The following is a 26608-nucleotide window of genomic DNA, read 5'->3' on the forward strand; positions in this document are numbered from 1 at the left end:
ATCGTGGTGTATGATCCTTTTAATGTGTTGTTGGATTCTGTTTGCTAGTATTTTGTTGAGGATTTTTGCATCTATATTCATCAGTGATATTGGTCTGTAATTTTCTTTTTTTGTAGTATCTTTGTCTGGTTTTGGTATCAGGGTGATGGTGGCCTCATAGAATGAGTTTGGGAGCATTCCTTGCTCTTTAATTTTTTGGAAGAGTTTGAGAAGGATGGGTGTTACCTCTTCTCTAAATGTTTGATAGAATTCACCTGTGAAGCCATCTGGTCCTGGACTTTTGTTTGTTGGAAGATTTTTAATCACAGTTTCAATTTCATTACTTGTGATTGGTCTGTTTATATTTTCTATTTCTTCCGGGTTCATTCTTGGAAGGTTATACCTTTCTAAGAATTTCTCCATTTCTTCCAGGTTGTCCATTTCATTGGCATAGAGTTGCTTGTAGTAGTCTGTTAGGATGCTTTGTATTTCTGTGGTGTCTGTTGTAACTTCTTTTTCATTTCTAATTTTATTGATTTGAATCCTCTCCCTCTTTTTCTTGTTGAGTCTGGCTAATGGTTTATCAATTTTGCTTATCTTCTCAAAGAACCAGCTTTTAGTTTTATTGATCTTTGCTATTGTTTTCTTTGTTTCTATTTCATTTATTTCTGCTCTGATCTTTATGATTTCTTTCCTTCTGCTAACTTTGGGTTTTGTTTGTTCTTCTTTCTCTAGTTCCTTTAGGTGTAAGGTTAGATTGTTTATGTGAGATTTTTCTTGTTTCTTGAGGTAGGCTTGTATAGCTATAAACTTCCCTCTTAGGACTGCTTTTGCTGCATCCCATAGGTTTTGGATCATCGTGTTTTCATTGTCATTTGTCTCTAGGTATTTTTTGATTTCCTCTTTGATTTCTTCAGTGATCTCTTGGTCATTTAGTAATGTATTGTTTAGCCTCCATGTGTTTGTGTTTTTTATGTTTTTTTCCCTGTAATTGATTTCTAATCTCATAGCATTGTGTTCAGAAAAGATGCTTGATATGATTTCAATTTTCTTAAATTTACTGAGGCTTGGTTTGTGATCCAAGATGTGATCTATCCTGGAGAATGTTCCGTGTGCACTTGAGAAGAAAGTGTAATCTGCTGTTTTTGGATGGAATGTCCTATAAATATCAATTAAATCTATCTGGTCTATTGTGTCATTTAAAGCTTCTGTTTCCTTATTTATTTTCATTTTGGATGATCTGTCCATTGGTGTAAGTGAGGTGTTAAAGTCCCCCACTATTATTGTGTTACTGTAGATTTCCTCTTTTATAGCTGTTAGCAGTTGCCTTATGTATTGAGGTGCTCCTATGTTGGGTGCATATATATTTATAATTGTTATATCTTCTTCTTGGATTGATCCCTTGATCATTATGTAGTGTCCTTCCTTGTCTCTTGTAACATTCTTTATTTTAAAGTCTATTTTATCTGATATGAGTATTGCTACTCCAGCTTTGTTTTGATTTCCATTTGCATGGAATATCTTTTTCCATCCTCTCACTTTCAGTCTGTATGTGTCCCTAGGTCTGAAGTGGGTGTCTTGTAGACAGCATATATATGGGTCTTGTTTTTGTATCCATTCATAGAGCCTGTGTCTTTTGGTTGGAGCATTTAATCCATTCACGTTTAAGGTAATTATCGATATGTATGTTCCTATGACCATTTTCTTAATTGTTTTGGGTTTGTTTTTGTAGGTCCTTTTCTTCTCTTGTGTTTCCCACTTAGAGAAGTTCCTTTAGCATTTGTTGTAGAGCAGGTTTGGTGGTGCTGAATTCTCTTAGCTTTTGCTTGTCTTTAAAGCTTTTGATTTCTCCATCGAATCTGAATGAGATCCTTGCCGGGTAGAATAATCTTGGTTGTAGGTTCTTCCCTTTCATCACTTTAAGTATATCATGCCACTCCCTTCTGGCTTGTAGAGTTTGTGTTGAGAAATCAGCTGTTAACCTTATGGGAGTTCCCTTGTATGTTATTTGTCGTTTTTCCCTTGCTGCTTTCAGTAATTTTTCTTTGTCTTTAATTTTTGCCCATTTGATTACTATGTGTCTCGGCGTGTTTCTCCTTGGGTTTACCCTGTATGGGACTCCCTGTGCTTCCTGGACTTGGTTGGCTATTTCCTTTCCCATGTTAGCAAGTTTTCGACTCTAATCTCTTCAAATATTTTCTCTGGTCCTTTCTCTCTCTCTTCTCCTTCTGGGACCCCTATAATGTGAATGTTGTTGTGTTTAATGTTGTCCCAGAGGTCTCTTAGGCTGCCTTCATTTCTTTTCATTCTTTTTTCTTTATTCTGTTCTGCAGCAGTGAATTCCACCATTCTGTCTTCCAGGTCACTTATCCGTTCTTCTGCCTCAGTTATTCTGCTATTGATTCCTTCTAAAGAATTTTTAATTTCATTTATTTTGTTGTTCATCATTGTTTGTTTGCTCTTTAGTTCTTCTAGGTCCTTTTTAAAACTTTCTTGTATTTTTTCCATTCTATTTCCAAGATTTTGGACCATCTTCACTATCATAACTCTGAATTCTTTTTTCAGGTAGGCTGCTTATTTCCTCTTCATTTGTTTGGTCTGGTGGGTTTTTACCTTGCTCCTTCATCTGCTGCGTATTTCTCTGTCTTCTCATTTTTCTTAACTTACTGTGTTTGGGGTCTCTTTTTCGCAGCCTGCAAGTTCATATTTCCCGTTGTTTTTGGTGTCTGCCCCCAGTGGGTATGGTTGGTTCAGTGGCTTGTGTAGGCTTCCTGGTGGAGGTGACTAGTGCCTGTGTTCTGGTGGGCAGGACTGTGTCCTGTGGTGTGTTTTGGGGTGTCTGTGAACTTATTATGATTTTACGCAACCTCTCTGCTAATGGGGGTTGTGTTCCTGTCTTGCTAGTTGTTTGGTATGGGGTTTCCAGCACTGGAGCTTGCTGGTCACTGAGTGGAGCTGGGTTTAGCATTGAGATGGAGATCTCTTGGAGAGCTCTCGCTGATTGATATTACATCAGGCCAGGAGGTCTCTGGTGGTCCAATGTCCTGAACTCAGCTCTCCCACCTCAGAGGTTCAGGCCTGACAGTCGGCCGGAGCACCAAGACTCTGTCAGCCACATTGCCAGGTACGTGGGTAGTTTCTTGCCTTTTGGGAAGTCTGAGGTCTTCTCTGTAGACTTTTTGATGATGGCTATTCTGACTGGTATGAGGTGATACCTCATTGTAGTTTTGATTTGCATTTCTCTAATAATTAATGATGTTGAGCATCTCTTCATGTAATTTTTAGCCATCTGTATGGCTTCTTTGGAGAAATGTTCTCCAATAGTTTCAATTGTCCTATCTTCGAGTTCACTGATTCTTTTGTCTGTCTACTCAAATCTGCCTTTGAGTCCCTCTAGTGAATTTTTCATTTCAGTTTCTATACTTTTCAGCTCTAGAATCTCTTTCTGGTTTCTCTTGAGGTTTTCTCTCTCTTTCTTGATATTTACATTTTGTTTGTCCACCATTTTCTTGACTTTATGTCTTCCTTTAGTTCTTTGATTATGTTTAAGATGGTTGTTTTAAAGTGTTTGTCTAGTAGGTTCTCTGTGTTGTCTTTCACTGGGACTGTTTCTGTTGGTTCATTTTTTTCCTTTGATTGGGTCATAGTTTCCTGTTTCTTAATATTAGCTTTTAATTATTAATAGTAGCAGTCCTAGAATGACTGTGACTTAATTTTTTCAAATTTCTGTTTCCTTATATGTCAGATGGGAATTGTTACATTTTATTAATTTGAATAATTTATTAATGCAATAAATATTTATTGAGCTCTTCCTAGGTGGCCCCCAATTTCTTTGTCAGTCTTTTCGTTGAGACATGGAGTCTCCCCTTGAATATAGGCTCTGTGGCTATTTGACGAATAGCATATATCAGAAATGACACTGTGTCAGTTTTCAGATCAGGCTTTAAGGAACTATCATCTTCCACTTTCTATCTCTTGGGACACTCACTCTTGGAATTCAACCACCGTGTTCTGAGGAAGCTCAAGCTGCCAGTGGAGAGGCTCACCTAAAGAGGAACCAAGGTCCCTGGCTCAAAGCCCTGGGTGAGCTCTCAACTAACAGCACCAACTTATCAGCCATGTGAGTGAGCATCTTGAAAGCAGATTCTTCAGCCTTCAGTCAAGGTACCACTACTGATTCTACATAGAATAGAGATGAACTTTTATTATCTACTTACAAATTTTAATTTATTTTAAAATCTATTCTTTAGAATAGAGCTGTCCAAAGAAATATAATGTAAGTCACATATGTAATTTTATATTTTTTAGTAGCCACATTAAAAAAGTAAGAAGAAGCAGGTAAAATTAATTTTAGAGAGAAATTTTATTTAGCCCAATATATCCAAAATATATTTTTGACATGCACTGAAGATAAAAATTATTTATGAGATATTTTACATTCTGTTCACACTAAGTACTTGATGTTTTGGGATATATTTTACACTTACAGTCACATCTCAGTTGAGACTAGCTACATTCCAAATGCTCAGTGGCCACATGGGGCTAGTGACTACCGTATTGGTGAGAGGGTTGCCTTCTAATGAAAGAGTTGGAAGGCAAACTACATCTCTGCCCCTATTTTACAATGGAGGAAGGTGAGACCCAGAGGGAGGAAGTGACTTGCCCAAGGTTATGCACTGTAGTGGATTGAATCGTAGCCCCTCCAAAAGACATGTCTATGTCTTAACTCCTGTGGTAAAAAGGTCTTTGCAAATGTAATTAAGTTAATGATCTTGAGATGAAGACATTATTACAGATTATCTGGGCATGCCCTAAATCCGATGACCAGTGTCCTTGTAAGAGATACACCGGGGAAACTAGACAGAAAAGGAGAAGACTGACACACAGAGAGAAGTTGATGTGAAGATGAAGGCAGAGATGGGAGTGATGTGGTCATAAACCAAGGAAACCAAGGAAAGCTGACAGATACCAGAACTTGGAATAGTCAAAGAAGGATTCTTCTCTAAAGATTCCAGAGGGAGTAGGGCCTGCAGACATCTTCATTTCAGCCTTCTGACCTTTGGCATTGTGAGAGAATAAATTTCTGTTATTTTAGCCGCCTAGTTTTCCAATAATTTGTTATGACAGCCACAGGAAACTAATATATACAGCAAGTTTGAAGCCTAAGCTAAAGAGCCCTTGGACTCCATTCCCAGCCAGAGCAACCTGCCTTCTCATTGCCTCTGAAATCTTTCAAGTGGCCAGCATTTAGTCTTTTATAAGCAGAGTGGACCATGCGAGGGCTCTAACGACCTAGAGGGCCCATGCCCATTGTACACAGAACCGCTGCCCTTTCTCTCCAAGGGGCACCATGCCATGTTGTCATCATCTCTTGCCTCCTCTACTCAAATGACCTCAAATGCTCTCCCTGCTTCTACTCTTTCTACCTTCAATCTATTTTATGCATAGTGTCCAGGGTAATCGTAAAAAAAAAAAAACAAACAACCACAAATTATATCAGGCCACTTCTCTGCTCTCAATCTTCTGGTGGCTTCCCATTCTCTGGAGTTAAGTCCAAAGTCCTTACCACATCTACAAGGCCCTGCTCTTCTATGGATCTTGTCTTGTACCTGTTCTCTCCACTCCAGCCACAGAGACCTCCTTGCTGCTTCTGCAACATGCTAAGCACACTACTTCTCCAGGTCCTCTGCATTTGCTCCTTTCTCTTTCTGGAACTCTCTCTACCCAGATAGCCCAATGGCTCATCCTCTCACTTCATTCAGGTCTTTGCTTTTCATAGAGGATTTCCCTGGTGGCTGTCGCTCTTCATTCCTTTACTATGCTTTGTGTTTCTTTACAGCATGAATCTCCATGCCACCTGGTATAGATTTGTTAGTTTATTATGTTGTTGTCCATCTTCCCCATTAGTTCTACGAAGGCAGGGACTTTTGTCTGTTTTATTTAACAGTGTGTGGAACAGCACGTAACAGGTGCTCAATAAATTCAATCCTGAATGAGTAAACAAATGAATGAGGAAGTAGAGGAATGCAGGCTCCATGTAACCATAACTTTTTTCCCTAGAGAAGTCAGAATCTGGATATTTAGGTGAAAGTCTACCAATGTGAACCAAAAAATAAATGTTCACTGGGCTGGCTAAAAGAATGTGTCCAAGGGCCACAAGTTTGAGACCCCTGCCCTATAGGATCTGGGTCCCATGGGAACTGTGTTCCTCACATTCAGATGGTGCAGCCCCTCCAGGAATTGAGTGGTTCTTCAGGATCTACCAGCCCTTGCATCTTTAGGCCCAGGCCCCATGAGGTTCTGTTTGTTGTTACAGACCAAAGTCATCCAGAGCTCTTGGTTCAAAAGGCAGGATGTGAGCTTCAAGCTTCCAGCTCATCAGTTCAAAGAAAATCTACTTCAGCAGCAATGTCTCCTGGGATGTTTTCACAAGCTTCCCTGGGAGATGATGGGGCCTCTTAAAGGACTAATAATAGACAGGCACGTCCAGTTTCCCAAACATGTCAACCTTAAAAGTGAATGCTATTTTTTCCTTGTTTCCTTTGAGTTACTACGTAGGAAAAGGACATTCTATTATGACAGCCATTGCTCTCCACATGTCACTTAATAACGACTTAGACTCAGCAGCTTCCAGGTAAAATCATCCTAGTAGGACCTGAGCTTCATTAGGCAGAAGTTCAGTGTAGCTGGTTCAATTCCATCCTGTCTTCCTTCACCCCTTTGTCACCAGTACGCTTTGTACTTAGGCAGGTTTAACCACCACTCAACAACAATGTGACTTCGGGGGTCTATCTTAAACACGCTGAGCTTCGTTGTCTTTATCCATCATGAAAGTTACTAGACCTACACAGGGTTGCTGGGAGGTCTAAATAAGACACTGCAAGTGCCTGTGACACCCACCTAGCACTTGATGTTTAGTATTATTGAACACCTACTGGACACGGGTTGGGGGTAGGGGGTAATGCCCTTTAAGTTTTCATTCACTCACTTGTTCACACAATTACTCACTTATTCAACCAATATTTATTGAGCTCTGAGAAGGTGTCAGGCACAGAGCTAGGCGCAAGGTGACACAATGGTGAGCAGAGCCTGCTCTCAGAGCCTAGGTCTAGTGCAGGAGTTCATAGTCTAATGCAGCACTGTGTTCCCAGAGTGTGGGGCATGGTGGGGGGACGTTTAGATGCAGTGTGTGGATGGGGCACTAAATCACACTGAATTGCTTATGTAGACAATTATTACTCTTTTGGTTACCTTTCCATCCTTCAGATTCCATCCAGGAGAGAGTCCCAGTTGGATGTTAATGTCTTTAACATCTCTCTAAAATTTGTAAATCTCCCTTAACAAACAAAAGAAGGCCTCAGATGCTGGTGTTTTGGGCAAGTGGCAGCATCTGGAGAGATTTTCATAGTAAGGATACGTCTTGCTATTTGAACTCAGAAACTAGATAGAGATTTTTTTCTAGATGGTGCACAAACGTTACCAGCATTTGTGAAGATGGGTCAAGAATGAATGAAAGTTGAGGAAATACTGGCCTCTTAAATTTCTCCCCACGCCCTTTAATGGTCCCATTTCACAGTTGAGGAAACTGAGTCTCTTTGTGGAGGGAATGGACAGAAGGTAGGGAGTCTTCTTCTAAATGGTCAGGCAAGTAAGGCCAAGAATTGTCTTTGTGGTGGAGTTAGACATGTATATATAAAGTAAAGATTGCCCCTCCCCTCCCTCTGCAGTTGTGTGTGCGTATGTGTGTGTAAGTGTGTGGAGCCACAGGCCTTTCCCAATGAGTGACAGCGGTAGCCCATCCCTCCAGGAGACGCGTGCAGAATGACCAATGGCACGAATACGGGGTGGATGGGTACCAGTCTCTGCAGAGGCCTGGGTGGAAACCGTCGCACCCACCCTTTCCACCCCCTACCCCCCAGGCCCCAGCCCCCGTTCTCGGTTCCCCCGGGGCGCACCCAAGGTGCTCATCGCCTTCATGCAAGCCGGGCCGAGGACGAGGTAGCGGGAGAGGCTCAGGTCTGACGGTCCCTGGCTGCGGTCCCCGCGTCGCAGCGCTGCGGCTGAGAACGCTTCTCTGGGAGGCCGGCAGCCTCGGGGTGCCAGTATGTAAAGCAGCTGGCGGGGCTGGGCGGAACCTGAGGGCGATGCAAATGATGGAGGCGGGGTCTGCCCGCGGCTCCGCCTCCCTCCCCCGCAGCTGGGGCCAGCGGTGCCAAGCGCAGCTGGTCGAGTGGCGGCAGCTGGGCGAGTGACAGCCCCAGCTCCGCGCGCCGCGGCCGCCAGAGCCGGCGCAGGGGAAGCGTCCGCGGCCCCGGGCGGCAGAGCGGCCGCCTTCTCCCGCGCCTCCCGGGCCCGCAGCCCGCGGTACCGCGGCCCCTGGCCGGCACCTCTCGTGCTCCCGCTCCCCGCGCGCAAGATGGCTGACCCGGCTGCGGGGCCGCCGCCGAGCGAGGGCGAGGAGAGCACGGTGCGCTTCGCCCGCAAAGGCGCCCTCCGGCAGAAGAACGTGCACGAGGTGAAGAACCACAAATTCACAGCCCGCTTCTTCAAGCAGCCCACCTTCTGCAGCCACTGCACCGACTTCATCTGGTGAGAGCGCGCCGGCGCAGGGCACCTTCCCGGGGCTCCGAGGGTAGCGCCGTTCGCGGGGACCCCCTCTTCGCGTCCTCCGCGCCCCCCGCGCCTCCGCGGGAGGATAAGCCCCGCCGCGGCCCCAGATCCCGGGCTCCCGCTCCGGACCCTTCTGTCCCGGACTCCCCGGTGGACAGTCCTGCGGCTTCCCGCTCCCCGGGGTCCCAGACAGCCGACCGAGGGGTGCCTCGTGCCCTCTCTTCCTCCCAGCTGCCTCGGAGCGCCTAGGGGTCGCGGCGCGGGCGCCCTTTCTCCACAGGGCTCGGGGCTCCGCTGTCCCTCCCCGGGAGGGCAGCACCTCGAGTGCCCTCTCGTGCGGGGTTCCCTATCTCTTTGCCTCCTTCCGGGCTCGAGGCACCCTCACCCCCTTCCCTCCTTTCTGGGGGCAGCGCCCTGGGTGTCCTTTCTCTGTCTCCCTGCGGGCATGGGGCATTCTTTCCTCCTCCTCTGTGTCTCCGGGGGCAGCGCCCCGTGTTATCTCTTATTGCTTCTCCCTGAGGACCTGGGTTCCCCTTTCCACTCTTCAGTTTCCCCCTTCACATCACTGCGGGGACCCTCCGCTCCCCGGTCTCTCTAGGCATGGGGAGTCCTCTCTCCCTCCCAGTCCCCTAGGGAATGCCACCGCCGCGGGGGCTCTCCCATCCTCCCTCTAGATGCGTCTTTTTCTCTTTCCCCGAGGGCACTCGGGCATCTCTGTGGGCAGAACTCCCGCCTGCCCGCCGCCTCCCACCACGACGGAAACGCTCCCCCCACCCCGCCACCTGGTGGTCGCAGCCTCCTGTCTTCTGCCTTTTGAGGGGAGGTGGAGGTTACCGCTGAGCTCCCACCTACCCCCTCCCCCCCAGAGGCGGAAGACTCTTGGGCACCCGCCTGTGGCTGGGAGGTTGCACCTGGGCTAGAGGGGCAGGGGGAAGTGGGGTGACTCTGGGGGGGAACTAACTGGTGGCTGGTCTCCTCGGGCTGCCTGACATGTCTCCTTCTGCCTTTGCAGGGGCTTCGGGAAGCAAGGATTCCAGTGCCAAGGTAGGCTGTGGGATTCTAAGGATGCTGTTTGCGGGAGGAGAAGGTGAAAAAGACTTTCTGGAAGTGACTGAGTTAGGCAGAGAGTGAAGGAATTACATTTGTCAGAGTGACCTCCCAAATTAGGAATTCATCACCACAGAAAGGTCTTTAAAAGTGGTGTGTGTATATGGGGCAGAGATACTCCATCCGGGAAGGACCAGTGGAGCTGGGAGGCTCAGCTGGCCAAGGAAGTGCATCCACCCTTTCTCCCTAACCAGCTCCAGAAGAGTCAACATAGGTTCTCCTGAACCTATCCTGCCTGGCCACTTCTTCTTGAGATACCCTCCCCCCCAATACCTGTTCATGTGTCCTTCCACTTCCCCTGCCTCATAGAGGTCTCTACAGGTGGCCCCTGCCTCTGCAGATGGTGCATCCCCTAGAAAGGTGACTGTGGTTGTCCCCTGGGCCTCCTTCCTCTCTGAAAGAAGTGGTTCCAGATGGGGTGCTTCTCAGATCCTGGTTTCAATTGCCCTTTCTATCTTCTGGCTAGATACAGGAAGGACTCCAAGTGACTGGTTACCTGGGTCTTTGCATTGGGTTTGAGATCCTTTACCCTAGCCAGGGATGCCCAGCCTAGTGGTGACTCGGCTGTCTCTGGTTACAGATTTGCTCTTCAGATGCCAAATCATCTGTAGTTTTGTTTAGCCCTTAGGGTGTCAAACATTTTTTGAATTTGATGCCAACATTTTAGAACTGGGAGATTTCACAAAGTATCTGACTTTGCAGCTTCAAGTTTGCTGAGCATTGGTCCCACTTTCTTTTTAGAACCATCATTTGGAGCTGAGAGCAGCAGTTTTCGTGAACAGGGTGCACATGCACCATTTTGTCTCAATCGATCCCAACCAGGCCTGCTTCACCCATTTCTGACCCCTGTAAGGCATTTGAGTTTGCAACCTCTGGTCTGGAAGGTCCCCCCCTTTCCCCCATTTTAGACCAGGTCCACGTGGTTGAGTTTGGTGAGAAATATCACATTTCTGGGGAGTGTCTTAGGGGCAAGTTGATTGCCCTGGCGATCTGGGTTTAGATCAGGGGAAGAAAACATTTGAATGTTAAAGAGTCTGAGATGTGACTTAGCACTGACTGACAGTTCTGTTTTAGCACCTCCACCCTCCAGAGAAAAGTAAAGTGATCCCTGATGAGAGTGAGTGGCATTGTCAGTTGTGCAGAGTGCTGGCAGCGTGGCACTGGTTTCTTCAGAGACTTATATGACCTCTCACCTGAGATCTGGGCAGAGCCCGCTCAGCCAGTGAGCCTTGTAGACCCCCAACCTCCGCCCTCTTTTACCAAGGTTTGGAGCCCCAATTCTACGCACTGCACCAGAGGACTTCCCACATTCCTTTAAATGGCAGCAATTTCGGCCTTGGTGCACACGGTTGGATTGTTTTCTAGAACTTTGACCCCCGAAGCAGAATGCCAGGGGTGTCTTAGCACGGGAACACGTAGAAGATCTTTGAAGTTACCTCTCACTTCCATGAATCGGTTTCTGTCTTTGTCTCTTGCTGAGGTCAGGGGTGATTTTTGAACATTTTTATTGCTGCTTTCCTATCCCACCTGCTCTGCCGTTATTAACGGTTGGGAAAGTTAACTTCTCAGTGTGCAGGTAATGACACATCTGAAGCAGCAGATCTGTTTTTTCAAAGCCAGGAAAATGGTAGGCATTTTCTGGTGCAGTGAGTAAAGCAGAATTAAAGTTTCTAATGAAATATGGCAGCTTTAGAGGTAAGCATGTTTAAATTTTTTTTTTTTTTTATTGCCTGTCTTTTTCTCCTCTCCCTGAGAGGCAGTGTAGGGTAGTGGGCATGTGCACAGGCTATCAGGCTACCACTGTGAGTTTGAATCTTGGCTTGAGACTTCCCAGCCATTTTACTTAGCCTCTCTGTACCTCAGGCTCCTTGTGTATAAAATGGGTCCCTGTAACAATACCTACCTTAAAAAATTGCTGGGTGGCTCCAAGTTGTTACAGTATATAAGATGCTTGGACCAGAGTTCAGCACAGACTAAGCACTCAGAAAATATCTGCTCCTATGATTGTCTCCAAAGTAACCCAGTGGTGGGGCAGCTGGTGTGAGTGGAGACTGGCTCTGCAGGGTTGCTTTGCTATGGAGCTGGCTGCCAGGTGAGAGTCTAAATCCAGCTGTGAACGTCTGGTCGCCCTGTGTCACTGCTTTGGTAGTAAATTCCATTTGGGCTGGAGTGGGAAGGAGCAAGAGAGGGGAAGGGGCAAATTGACAGCCCTTGAAATTGAGATGCTTAGGATCTCATGCTTAGGGATATCCAGGAAGGTGGCAGATTATCCTCAGATGTGCTCAGAGTTACCTGGGACTAGTTTTGGAATCAGAGAGGAGTTCCTTATCTGAGCATTTTTGCACCACATTTTTCCTCTTAAAGTGAATCTAATTAAAATGGGATCAGTATGTTATAGAAAATACATACGGTTTTATTCTCTCACCAAAGTTAGAAGTTCAGAGCCCAAGGTGCTATGCTCCTTTCAGTTTTGTGCTCTACTATCCCAGGAGTGAAAATTATTTCAGAGTCCAAGAAGGATGCTGGACTCTCCAGTCATCACAGCCTTATTTCAGCCAGCAGGAAGAGGAAAGGTACAGAGAGGTGAAGGACACATGCTCACTGTCCTGAAAGTTGCCTCTGATACTTCTGCCTATATGCTATTAGCTAGAACTTAATCACATACCCACACCTTGCTGCAAAGGGGTATGTGGGAAATGTAAGGTTAATTTCAGGTAGCCATGTTCCCAGATAAAAGCTATGGCGGGGGGTTTTCCATTTCAAAAGTAGAAGTGGAGAGAGGATCTAGTCTCTGCCTTTCTTGGGTAGGAGTAGTGTAGGATGATCATAAGGCAAGGAAACCACTGAGCCCCATGCTCCATGGTGCTGCCATGGAAATTGGGGATGCTGGGATGGCTTGAGAGAGGAAGGATGGAAAGTCCATAAACCATGGGAAATTGTGGATTTCTGTGTGCTCAGGGGAGTTTAAGAATAGACTTTCTTGCTTTTGTACAGAACTCTAGATTGACTGCTACATAATTTCTCCCTTTTTGTTTCCACTCTGTATTTTCTATAAAACCATTCTCTGTGAGGTAGTTTAAGAACGTCTCTGGTGACAGGGGACTGGAGCTGAGAATCTCTGTTATGAAACTCCCTAAATTCTGGATTAGAAATAGGACCGCTCAGATAAGCAAGGCAGACTTCTCTCTGTGGCATTATTTAGAGGAACCAGGGACCAACATTTGTGCCTTCATTGTAGTTAAGACAAGGCTTTGGGTGGAATTAGGCTCTTACCCCAAGAAACTTTTACAGTTGGGCAGAGAGAAAAAAAATTTTTTTAAGGAAGTCACTTAATTAGAAATAGGGAGGCAATAAAATATAGGGATTCAGAATTCCTAGCATGGGGTTGGAGTCAGATAGAACTGGGTTTGAATCTGTGCTCTGCCACCTACTTACTGTGTGAACTTGGGCAAGTCATCCATTTCTAGTGGCCTCGGTCTTCTGATCTGTGAAATGGGCTAATAGTACCTACCTCATAGGGTTATGGTGAGGAGTAATGAGGTGGTACAAGAGAAATATCCACTATCGATAACTCTAAGTGAGATGATCATTATTACTTGATTAGCTGTAGGAAACTGTGTCAAAAGGGGACAGAGTTAATTTGGGAACTCATTAAATGACTGTGTCTCTTTCGTGTATTTAGATGGGTTTCTTCTTTGGTATGTTTCTTCATAGACTTTAGGTGATACCAGTGAGTCTAGCCCCAGACAGCCAGCTTGTCTAGATTGTCTTTTCTCACCCTTCTTGTGAGAAAAATCTAAACTTGCCATGGACCCTCTAGAAAAACCCCAGTGCACTAATTTTCTGACTATATAGACCTAGCATTGGTGACTATAATGAGTAAACCAGCTCTTTCCTTTCCTGTATAGATTAGAAAACAAGTTTTTAAGCCTTCTTTTTTTAAATTTTATTTTTTTAATTGCAGTAGAGTTGATTGACAATGCTGTGCCAATCTCTGCTGTACAGCAAAGTGACTCAGTTACACACATAGAGACGTTCTTGTTTTACATATTCTTTTCCATTATGGTTTATCCCAGCATATTGAATATAGCTCCCTGTGCTTTTTTAAGCCTTCTAATAGACATTATTCTTAAAAATCCCCAAAGTATTGCATGAATAAAACCATTGCTGGTTTCATCAACATCGACTTTACAGGATACAAGTTTATTTTAGTCTGTAGTTAACACTTAGAGGTTAGAATATGTACTTTTTAAAAACAATAGTCAAAGATGAATCAAAGGTTCATTTTATTTTTGGCATATTTTTCCCTAGGAACTATGATATCCTGAATTTCAGGTTGAACTTTCTCAGTAGAATCATAAATAGGGCCTTTTTTGTGTGCAATCAAGCCTCTATTATTCCACTTCCCTCCCTTCTCGGAAGCAGATCCCAGAGGCCTGTGATTGAGACTCCGCTTACCTCTTGGCTCTTCTGAATGTGTCCTGGGGGTTCCATGTGGATAAAAGGCAGAGGCTTTTTGAATTTGTGTTTGTTGGTTTGACTTTTTAAGTTTTTCCACCTGAAGTGGGATTTGGGGCTCAGAGTCCCAAATGAAATAAAAAATTTTAAGGGTAGGTTAATGCTGGTAGTCTTAGCAAGAAGGAGGGTTGATTTGTTGAAGAGGCAACAACCAATTCCTTTTGAGCTGTAGAACACTCAGGGAAAGCTTGAAGCTTTGTCACTGGGCAACAGAATGCCTTTCCAAGTAAATATGGAAAATATGACCTTTGAAAATCTAGTTGATATGATATACTGGTTATTAGAAACTCATTAAAAAATATATTATTTCTGAGTACCAGTGATACTTCAGGTACTGCCCAGAACCAGATATAGCATGTTTATGGTGTATTGGGGTCAATAAAGAAAAAGATATAGAGAAGTTAACTGGTCAAAAGGTAAACCGAAGGTTTGAAAATAAATTGTACATGTTCTTGCTGTTGGGGTCCTCTTTCCTCCGTCTGTCTGTCTCTTTCTTTCTCCACACATGCACACACGTACACACACACGTGCACACACACGCAAATAGATCAGTACGTCACAATTTTGAGATTATGCATCTCCTTTTGATGCTTTTCAGCTACAGGTAGTTAAATTATTAAGTACAATTTTTAATCCTCTGGTCTTTTGTCTTTGCAGTCCAATTAATTCTTGGGTGGGGAGGGGGATCGGCTGAACAGTTCATCATCTCTGGCTGATGTGTTCAAAAGCTTGGTCCCTTATTCTTGGCATTTGATCTAATCCCAAGGATTCTATGACTTCACTCATCCTATGTCTCCACTGAAATTGTGTGATAGCTTTTTTTTTTTTTTTTAAATTTATTTATTTATTTAGTTTTGGCTGTGTTGGGTCTTCGTTTCTGTGCGAGGGCTTTCTCCAGTTGCGGAGAGCGAGGGCCACTCTTCATCGCGGTGCATGGGCCTCTCACTGTCGCGGCCTCTCTTGTTGCGGAGCACAGGCTCCAGACGCGCAGGCTCAGTAGTTGTGGCTCACGGGCTCAGTTGCTCCGCGGCATGTGGGATCTTCCCAGACCAGGGCTCGAACCCGTGTCCCCTGCATTGGCAGGCAGATTCTTAACCACTGCGCCACCAGGGAAGCCCCGTGATAGCTTTTTTATAGAGTGTACAAAGTTCACAGTGTTTACATGTGGTATTTGGAGGTGTGATGTCTGCTTGACAGTCTGGTAGGAAATTTGTATATTTACCACATACATCCATTTGTCCATCCATCCATCCATCCTTCCAAAAAATATTCACTCATTAAGCTCTCTGTGTCAGGAGTTATGTTAGATGGCAGGAATACAAGCGTGAATGAGATTGAGAGGATCCTTATTGTTGCGGAGCTTACAGTGTAATGGGGGAGATGAGACATTCTACAAAGCATTGCACCAATATTTAATTTCACTCCTGTTAAGTACTTGGAAGGAAATGTACAGGGTGCTATGGGAATGTGTAGGGGGTGCTAACCTCTGTAAGGGTTGGGGTGGAGTCAGGGAATTCTTTGGCCTGGGAATTAAAAACGAAAACTAGGGACTTCCCTGGCAGTCCAGTGGTGAAGACTCTGCGCTTCCAGTGCAGGGGGCTTGGGTTCGATCCCTGGTCAGGGAACTGAGCTCCCACATGCCGCACAGAAACAAAAACAAAAAACAAAACACAGACAACTTCTCATTCTTTGAGGTAATTGGAGAAAGTCTGAGTTGTCAAGGAGCCGGAGCTAAAAATCTGTATTGTGAAGCTGCTTATATCCTGGATAAAGATACGCAGGAGGTCTTATCCCTGTGACGTTCTGTGGAGAAGCCCTGAATCTTTATTTGTGCCATGGTTGCAGGTAAGATGAATATTTAGTAGAAATAGACAGTTACGTTAAGATGGCTTCTTTCTCAGTTTGGCAGACAGAGAACGTCATCTCCTCTTAGCTAATAACTCACAATGAGCCGACTTCCCTTTTGTTCAGGGGTTGCAGTTCGAGGTGGCTGCTCTAAAAGAGAAAAATCAGATCATTTCAGAGGTGGAGGGGCAAGTCTGAGACAATAGATTGAGAATAAATAAAAAGAGGGAGCAGTTATACATATATATGTGTATACACACACACAGATTCTTTTCCATTACAGTTTATTACAAGATATTAAAGTGTATAACTGAGTCACTCTGCTGTGCACCAGAAACTAACACAACATTGTAAATCAACTATACTTCAATTAAAAAAAAGAGAGAGAGCAAAATCTGTCAGTGAAAGGCATTTGTGAGCTGAAAGCCAGTTTTCAGGGGCACAGGATTACTTGCATTTTCTACTGAATATCTTCCTCATCCTGGGTCCATGTCTGATTTTCTACAACCATTCATTCCATTGGTTTAGGCCGTGTGTTTTCTCTTATTTGGAAGATAATTTTTAAGTAGTTTCACAATAAGCAGCATTGACTCACACGTAGAAAAAGATCCTTTGTCAATTCTCTTTCCATTTTTCTGATTTCTTCAAGGAGAAAGTCTCAGTCTCTCTAATACAAATCTGGGTACTTCGTAAATGTTCTTTATTGTTTTTATTATAAAGGGTCTACAGGGAATTATGGAAACATAAAGATGTGTTAGTTTCTACCAGTAACCCACTTTTACCTAATGTTGAGCCTCATGCTGTTCTACCTCTGGGCCTGATTTCTTACTGGCGCTTCCTCCTTGTGAGTAGGGAAGGGGAGTTCAGTGCCTTCCCTGGAAATGTTTGGTGTTGGAAGGAAGCTCTGTGTTGCAGAGGGTTGAAAGGCACAGCAACCGCAGGCTCTGGAAGAGACGGTGGCCTTCATTCAGGAGTGTCAGTCTTTTAATATTACTGTTGTTATTGTTGCTGTTGTTGTTACCTTTTCATTGTCCTTGGCCTGCTTGTTTGTATCTCTTGGAGGTCTCTTTTTCCCTCAGCCGACATGCAGAAATTTGCCCTACCGGGTCAGAAGGGGAACTCAGACTCAGACTAGGAGGGTTCTGATCCCCCTTATTGAGTCTTGGCATTTGCTAAGTAAATGGAAATTAACTTTGCTCAACAGTAACCGTGTTCCTGGGGGGAATTCTAGACTCTTCCTTTACCTTGCCACTGCCCAGTTACCAGACTTTGGGCTTCTAGATAGGCAGTAAAAATTGGGCTTGAGAGTGAAGGCTCAAATATCAAACAGACCTGATTTCTTATCCTGGCTTTCTTTCTCCATGGCTTTGTGACCCTGGGCTGGTGAAACATGATCCTGCCTTTATCCACCCATCCATCTATCCACTCACCCACCAATCCATTCCTCTATCCACCCAGTTGTTTTCCATCCATCATCCATCTACTCATCCATCCATCCATCCATCCATCCATTTCCACATCCATCTAGCCATCTGTCCATCTATCCATTCATTCAGTAAATATTTATTGAGTGCCTACCATGTACCAGGTACTGTTCTAAGCACTGGAACTAGAGCAGTGAACAAGACAGAATCCCTGCCCTCAGAGACATTTGGTAGAAGAATAGCAGTTAATACATTTTAGTAGAAGAATAGTAATTAACAAGTAACTTAGAAGAAATATATTGTATAATGTCAGGTTCCAATATGGGCTTTGGAGAGAAATAAGACACCATGCTTGCCCTTGAAAATCTCCCTGGTCTTTTGAGGGGAGAACAGCACATGGCCAATTACTTCTGGTACATAAATGAGAAGTGTTACACCGAGGGTGTGAAAAAGCTTTGAATGACATCCTTACTCCTAGGAGGGGTGGAGAAGATTCCACACAGGAGCTGACATTTGGGAACAATCTTCCAGCAGGAGTAGGAGTTCCCAGATTGACACGGGGGCGGGGGCAGGGGAGGGTGTTTCAGGCAGAGGACAGCACAAGTGGAGCCCTGGAGGAGAGAAAGGGGCTCATGCGGGGAACAGGAAGGAGGGTGTGTGAGGGATGAGCTGGTGGGAGGGGAACGTCCTGTCGGGGGTCTGGACCTTGTGAAGGCAGCGTAGTGACTAGGAAGTGGCTGTTGTCATTGCTGTCGAGCGGGATGTGTGTGGGTGAGTGAAATGGCCAAATGTTTGAAAAAGAGCATGAGATGCATTCTGAAGCCATAATTGCCGTGACTCAGATCCTGAAATTCCAGGCTGGTAGGGTTGGAGGTCAGGTAAGAGAAGCTGAAATGACCATTTAGAAGCAGTGGGGGAGCGTTCCCAGAGCATCTAGGGGCTGCTGCCATTTTTCACATCCTAAAGAGACGTTTGGACTTTCGTGTCAGTCATACTGTTGATTATTCTATTTTGGGAGATGGTTACTGGGTTATTTTTATGGTTCTAACAATAGGGATATTGCTCTTCACTGCATCCTTAATCGTAGAGGGCCGCAGAAGTGATTTTTTTCTCTAGAAGGAATCCTCCCACTCCTTTTCTCCTTCTCTCCTGCTATCATGCACCCAGCTCGTGTTTATTGAGCACATGCTGCACTGGTGGTGAAGAATTTGTGCTTTGGAGACAGAAAGGCATGGGTATAAATCTTGGCTTCTTGCTATGGGACCTTGAACATGTTACTTAAACTCTTTGAACTTTTGGTTCTTCCAGAGGTCAAAGGCAGTGACAGAACCTATAAACTTATAAGGCACATGGCAGGTGTTTCCTGAGCACCTTGCCTGACATACAGTGAGTACTTGATAAACAGGGCTGTTTCCATTATTTCGAGGGCTGGGCACTGTCTTGCCCTTACTGAGTTTATAGTCTTGTTGGGAGGCAGGATGAATGCTCCTGAGTCAAGGTCATGATGCAGGAATGAATGTGCTTACATGTCGTGGTCAAGAGCCCTCAGGGGGACTGACAGTGGGTCTGAGGGAGGCGTGCTCAGCTGCCGTCAGAGAGGTGATTTGAACATGGGTGAACGCAGTGCTTTCTGTGCTACCGTTTCCTGGCTTTCGATGCTTTAATTTTGTGGGGAACCTCAGAAGGCTGAACTGAAATCTGCGATTGCCGTATCTGCTGCCTCATTTTGGAAACGCGTTGATGGCGTTTCAACTTCAAATAGATTTCTGACAAGTTCACCTTTAAAATTTGGGGGTCCCTTCAGCCTCTGGGTGGGATGTTCATGTGCTCTTTTGGGTTGAAGAAGCTAGCAAATAATGTGGGTGAAGGTAGAGGGTGAGCTCTGCAGGACTGTCTCTTGTCGTGATGGATTTTTATGGAATAGCCCTATTTTGAAGACATTCCCTCCCTAAAGGGGGGGATCATTCTTTACTGTTTAGGCAAAGCGGCAAATGAGAATTTTGATAGTTATCTGGATTTTTTTTGTGTGCGTGGCAAAATGTGTGGTTGGGGGTATTAATAATTCTATCTGGGCCACCGGTAGGCGGCCTATCATAGGCGATAGCAGTTAGGGATGCAGGATTGGCATAGAGGGTGGTGAGGGACCGTTTTCTATTTTGGTTAGAGGTCTATGTTTTCGTGGCTGGCTCTCTGTTTTTCCCAGGGTTGAGTCCAGAATCCGTAACAAGAGTTACGAGTTTGCCTGATCTGGGCCCTCACAATCCTCCCCTTGTATCACGCTTCCACTTGCGTTTCACTTTCTGGTTGAAGACCCAACTGGTGGTCTTTCTCAGTATGACACAGCCCTGCCCAGCCTAGGGCTTTTGCACCTGCTCTGTCTTCAGCCTGAATCGCTCTTCCCTTTCCTCTTCCCCCACTTGCCTCCTACTTCTCCTTCAGAACTTAGCTCAAATGTCACTTTTTCAGAGAAGCCTTCCCTGATCTTCCAAATCAGGTTCCCCCTTGTAGTCTCATAACCCCTTGTCACTTTTACATTTTTCTAATCGTATATTTATTCGAGTGTTTAGTGTTTGTCTTCCCTACAAGAATGTAAGTTTCGTGAGAGTAGGGACCACATCTGTCTCATTTCCTCTTATTTCTAGAGTACTTGGTTCCATACTTGGCACGTGGTATGTGCTCGTAGATACTTTTTAAATGAATGAATGGTATAGGGGAGAAGAACTCCATTGAGGGAGTCATTTGATTTGGCTTTTGGTGCTAGTTTTGGTATAGCTTGATCTGTGATTTTTATAAAGAGTGTATCACTTCCTAGTTTACAAGCTCTGGTCATTTTTGTTTGAACCAAAAAAAAAAATTGCCCTTATTAAATCCTGTTGAGAAGTGATTTTCAGAAGTATGTGAATGCTGCAGTCTTAACTTTGGGCAGAGCCTCAGGCTTTGGCCACGTTTCACTGTGAAGATAAAGAGTTTCTCCACTGAAGTCCCTTCTTTGGGACCCTGGTGGACTGGAGTGAGAATAATTTCCTTTGACGTAATGTAAACTGGAGGCTACTGAAATGGCCATCTGAGTAGAATAGTGGGTACGTAATGGAATACTATACAGCAACGAGAATGAACAGATTCCAGCTATACACAGCATAGATGACTCTCACAAACAACCTGTGAGCTAAAACGCCAGTACGTTCTGTATGATTCCATGCACTTGAAGTTCAGGGACAGGTGAAAGTAATCATAGGCGATAGCAGTTAGGATGGTGATTACCCACCGGGGGACTGGTGGGGACTAAGAGGGGCTACTAGGGTGCTGGCAATGTTGTTTCTTAATCTGGGTGCTGGGGGTTTCAGATTGTGACCATCCATTGAGCTGTAGACATGTACCCACTTTTCTGTTACGTATATTCCACTTTAACAGAAACAACTAAAAAGCACAGAGTTTTGGGAATTCCTTAGCGGTCCAGTGGTTAGGACTCTGCGCTTTCACTTCCGAGGCCCCAGGTTCAAGCCGTGCTCGGGGAACTAAGATCCCACAAGCCACGTGACGTGGCCAAAAAAAAAAAAAGTACATAGTTTTAAGTCACTGAGAATCTGAGAAATGTTAGTGGGGACTTTTTCAGTTTTGCGCACAGAAGTGAAATCTGTACAGGAGACAAGCACTTTCTGGAGTCACCCATTGAGGGATGGTGCTGTTTGCCTTTTTGGGGGGACATCTGCTTCCCATTTCAATGTTGCCCATCGGTAGCAAACTGTAGAACAAAGAAGCCAGGACATTCTGACAGTTTTCCCACCCAGTAATGTAGCTCTGTTAATACCAGGAAAACTTGAGCTCATAAACTACTTTTAGGGCTTGCATTTAAAACATTCTCTATTTGCTGAGGTATTAGTCAGAATCTATGAAAGCTGCTATAACAGATAAGCCTTGAAGCCTCTGGCTTGAGAGGAAGGGATTTATTTCTCACTCACGGCACAGACCACTGCAGGCGATCCTGGTCAGGCAGCCTCCCGCCCAGTCATCCAGGGCTCCAGGTAACTCTCCACTGGGCAGGTGGATGGGGAGAAGGAACACAAGAAAGCACATTCATTTCAGAACCACTTCAGCCAGGAAGGGACACATATCACTTCTGCTCACATTCTCGTGGCCGGAGCTTGGGCACAGGGCTGCGTCAACTGCACGTTGACCAGCTCGGGAGCAAAAGAAAACAGGTGAGTGTTGAGAACCGCAAACCCTACTCTAGTCCCCAAAGCCATGGTTTCCTTTGACTTCCTTGGAGCTGGTGTATCCAGTTTTACCTCTAACTTGACTTCTTTCAACCTGAGAGGTGAAACTCTAGACCTCTTTATCTTATCAAACATAGGAGGGGATGTTAGGGGGAGAACACAGTCTGTTTGTGTTGCTTAGAGTGAAATAGAGACACTCTTCTTACTTTTAGCTGGTAGAACAATCTGGTTCTTGTCAGAATTTCCAGTTTTCCAGCCAGTCAGAATTCTTGCAGCTTCTCGTTGCCAGTGGATATCTCAAACGCTTTGATTTGAGTCAGGAATAAGCTCACCCGGTTACTTCTTTTGGGAAAGTCTTTTGCTTATTTGTCATCTCTCCTACGGAAGAATCTTTTGGTAGTTCTACTTTTGGATGTTTGACTGAACACCTAATTTGACTGGACACAATTATCTGGTGTTTAACGAACCACCTCAAACCTTTAGTGTCTTCACGTCACCACCATTTTATTTTGCTCTTGTTTCTGTGGGTCAGTAATTTGGGCTGGGCTCAGCTGGGTGGTCCTTCTGGTCTAGGCAAGGACTGGCTGTTCGTGGCTGGGCTCACCCATGTCTGGGGCCTCAGCTAGGACACTTGGGACACCTGGGGCCATTCTCCAGGTGGTCTCTCATCTTCAGTGGGCTGGCCCGAGCTTGGTCACGTGGTGGTGGGTGCGTTCCCAGTGCACGAGCAGGGGCCCAGCCTCTTGAACTCTAGGCTTAGAACTTGCACAGTGTCATTGCTCCCATATTCTGTGAGTGAAAGGGAATCACAAGCCCATCCCAGAAATAAAGGAGGAAAGAGAGGGGGGAAGAGACTCTTCCTCTTGATGGGAGAAGCTGCATATACCATGTGGCATTTTGGGGGACCTAGTAGACCAGTTTCAATGTGGCCCTCATGACTGCTTAGTTCCAGTACAGTGTGCATCTGCTGGACTGACCTTGAATCTGCGGTGGGTCCTGAGTCAGCGCTCACCACTTACACCTAATAACAGGACTCAAGTCATAGGGAAGTGAAAGGCCAAATGCTTTACGTAAAGGGCACAGCCCAGGGCTTAGTGCACATGAAACACTGACTACTACCACCATCACTACCAAATACACCACCATCACTACTGAATACACCACCAAGTATTGTCATTACTACCACCCGGGTCCTGCTGTGGACTTGGCACTACACTAAATGCTTAAGATTCATAACACGAGGCCCCTGCCCTTGAGGAGGGAGAGATCTGAGAAAGAAACAGAGGTGAATGAATCCGTGTCATCCAGTGTGGCACGTGTGATCACAGAGCTGCAGTGGAGTGGGATGAGGTTAAGGGCATGGGTTCAGACCTCAGCTCCATTGCTGCACATTCGAGGGCTTGGGTGCCTTTCTTAACTTCTTTAATCTCTGGTTTCCTCATCTGTGAAATGCAGGTAACAGCACAGAGCCCACCTCCTAGGATGCCATGTGGATTGAATGAGACCTGGCATGCAAGGAACATATGATTGCTTGTTAAATGTTAGTTCTGAAAAACAATTCTCAAAAGTACCTTTGAAAAGTGTCCCAAAGGCACCATTTTTACTTCAGTCTCCTCCTGTGACTCTGGCCAATGTCATTGCTGCTTTGTCTTCAAAGATGAAGATTTACAAACAGGTGGCTTATGAGAGGAGGAGCTCTTGGGAACAACACCTGTACGGGATGGAGGGAGGCAGGGAAGAGAGAAGTTGAACTGCAGTGCAATAGTTGTAATAGAGGCCAAAGCCAATCCCATGGCTGGAGCTGGGATGGCCCTTCAGAATTGGGACAGTGGGGACCTGCAACAAGTGGGCACTGGCTGTGGGCTGCTCTGGGGAGCTGGCATTACCTTGGGTAAGGCAGCTTTCTTCTTTAAGGGAAGAGTCCCAGGGAGGACGCATCTGTGAATCATTGGCCTTCAGCACTCCCAGCAGGGAGTGTCCTGGTCCTACAGGTGTGAGTAGGGTCTAGGGGATGCTCTATGGGGTCCACAACATGCTTCCGTTTCTCTCTTAGAGGTTGAACATTCCAAACCGTATCTCCTTGACTGTTAGTAACCCTGCGGGCCTTCATCCTTGGCCTCTTCCCAGAACTGATTTAGTTGCTATGTAGATTCATAGACCGTATCTTCCAGCACTGAAATACCATTTACAGAGAGCCTTAATCCAAGTAGGACATGGGAATGGCTTGCCCAAGGTCATTTAGCTACCCGGGAGGAGACCTGGATTTACATAGCTCCCCTTACCTTCCCTCTACTATGCTCTCCTGAGTCACAAGAGATTCCCTCTTTATTCTAAGCCTGGACTCCGTGACCTCGGTGCCTTGACCTTCACCTTTACACCTCCTTGCAGCTCCACTCTGGAGAGAGTTTTCTTGAATTCCTTTAAATGTGTTTTTTAAACTGTGGATCATCGCTCATCTGAGGGTCATGAAATCAATTTAGTAGGTCATGAACACCATGAAAAAATAAACTTGAAAGCAGAATGCATGACATAAGTATTGTTGCATAAAAATTCTATTTCATGTATACATATATAGGCATGTGTGAACTGGGTCACATGTAAAATGTGTTTCTCACTGTGGGTGATGGACAACACAGTTTGAAAGTCATTGTGAAAAGTATAGACAAGAGGTGCTGGAGGCTCATGAAGTTGACTTTTGAGGTCCATGGACTGTTGAGGCTTTATTTATTTTTAGAGATGATATAAATGCATTGTTTTGAATTCTTTATAATTAGATGTTTTATTCTCACCCCATCACACTATCCCAAGATTATTTTGATGATCATCTTTGAGCCTTAAACATATCACTGATAAGAGTTATTTTTCCAAATAGAATTCTAAGTGGGGGATAAGAGTTTTTTAAAATGGAATTATTGGTTCAGATGGAACTGCCTGGCCTGACCTGTCACTTGGGTGAAGTGTTCCAGCGCTGTGTCAAGTGCTGGCAGAGAGCTGTCCCTCTTGTGCAGACAAAGAACTGGTTATCCTGGGGGATAATGTGGGTTGAGAAAGAAGTGTTTTATGAACAGAATCAGCACAGAGGGAGGGAGGAGGAGGTCTTCAGGTGCAGGCATGGAGGTGGGCCATGTCGCCCGGGTGGCACTCTGCTGAGGTCAGCTTCCAGCTGGGCCTTCCAAGGGCTGGAATTCAGGCTGTGTTTCTATTCTCCGGTGTCCTCGATAGGTGGGGGCTGAAATGACAGTTGGCCTCATTGTGTTTCCCTTTTGGCCTTCTCTGATTTGGGGTCTAAGGCCGGGGCACTCCAGATGGGACAAAAAGAAAGTCAGGTTCAAGAGAAAAATGAAATCTGGGCTAGACCTGTTCCTGCTTGAGTGTATGTGTCCCCGGCAGGCAGGGTCTCTTTTAGCTGGGGAGACAGGCCAGGGAAATTTCCATTTCGTGGACATCTTCAAATAAGGCTTTCAAAGGCCGCTGACTCAAGCTGATGTTTATTTAGTACTTACTATGTGCCTGGCACCGTTCTAAATGTTTCACATGTATTAACTCTTTTAATCCTCGCGACAGCCCAATGAGGTTGCTACTGTTATTATTCCCATTTTATGCTGAGAAAACTGAGGCACAAAAAATTAAGAAATTTTTCCAAAGTTACATAGAGTTGGGATTCAAACATAGATTTGAGTTTAGGATTGTATAAAAGGAATGTCGAGATGGTGCTGGTGACAGCGATGACATGAGGGCTTGCGATGAGCTGGGGATTCACAAACTTCCTCCCTCTGAATCTTCATCCTCCACTAAGATTTGCTATTATTATTATCCCCGTTCACAGGTGAGGAAACAGGCTTAGCAAGGATAAAGAGTTTTCCTGAGAACTGCAGAGCCCAGATTGAATTCAGGACTGTCTGAGTCAGATTCCGAGTTCCCAGTCACTAAGGTGAAGGGCTTGGGGTGGGAGAGAGCATTGGTGCCGGGGGGTGGGGTGGGGTGGGGAGGGCCCCTGGTAGAGTGAGGGGGGACAGCGGTCAGGCAGGCTTTGGGGTGCTTGATGGTGGTCTGGCTCATCCCTCAGAGCTGGGAAAGTGTGCTTGCTACAGCAGTGGGTGAAACTGACAAGACTTGAGGAGGAAATTCCCTAGTGGGAGAAAATGTTTTCAATAAATTGTTTTTGTCCAATGAGGGAGTTAGCACATCTGTAGATCTTTAGCCATGGCCCTGAATGAGGAATTCAGAAAGTGGCTTCCGGTCTGAGGTCTTTTTTGGTGGTCATGTGACTTCAGTCAGCTGATTTCTTTGTGCGTGAGTTGCTGGGCTGGGAGGACTGGCTGAGAAGCATGAAGTCCTTGCATCATTTGGAAGGAAGGGTTCACGTACAGCAGACATGTCCATGAAACGATAGAACTTCCCCAAAGAGCTGTTCTAATTTACTGAGGCACCGAGCTTAATGCTTCACACATGATCACATTTAAAGTCTGCAGCACCCTAGGAGATAAGTCTCATTTTCCCTCCACGAGGAAACGGAGGCTCAGTGATATTAAGTAACTTGCCCCAGGACTTGACGCTAAGAAGTATCTGAAGAGGGCGACAAGCCCAGTCCATCTGATTATGAAGCTTGTGGTTCGAGGATTCTGCCAGGACCCTTGATGAGCCTTTGGCCAGGGCATAGTGACATATCAAGGTGTGGTTTGTGTGAGTGAAAAATGTTGCCTGCCGTATCAGCAAACAAAGGATGCCGCAGCCATTGAGCCGTCAGCCACGTAACTCAGGATGGAGGCAAATGGGCTGCCCACTGCCAAGCCCTCAACCACTGCAGCCACCCCCAGCGGTGCACCCTGAGGGGACTCGGGATGGGAAAGAACAGGGTGCTGGCCCTAGACAGCTAAGGTGCATATCAGAGGAATGATTTCAGTGAGCCCA

General features: G+C 45.3%; 1 protein-coding gene across 2 annotated transcripts in view; it reads left to right on the forward strand.

The window, feature by feature from the left end:
* The first annotated feature begins 8025 nt into the window (after window positions 1–8025).
* Window positions 8026–26608, forward strand: part of PRKCB (protein kinase C beta) — a 311017-nt gene continuing 292434 nt past the window's right edge. The window contains exons 1-2 of one of the 2 annotated variants that reach the window (XM_036827010.1): window positions 8026–8568; window positions 9602–9633. In XM_036827010.1, the coding sequence (XP_036682905.1) occupies window positions 8396–8568; window positions 9602–9633 (205 nt within the window). In that variant the 5' untranslated portion in view covers window positions 8026–8395. The remainder of the gene's footprint in view (window positions 8569–9601; window positions 9634–26608) is intronic. The other variant, XM_036827011.1, reaches the window with a different exon arrangement.

The sequence above is a fragment of the Balaenoptera musculus genome, chromosome 15, assembly GCF_009873245.2.
Source record: "Balaenoptera musculus isolate JJ_BM4_2016_0621 chromosome 15, mBalMus1.pri.v3, whole genome shotgun sequence".
NCBI lineage: Eukaryota > Metazoa > Chordata > Mammalia > Artiodactyla > Balaenopteridae > Balaenoptera > Balaenoptera musculus.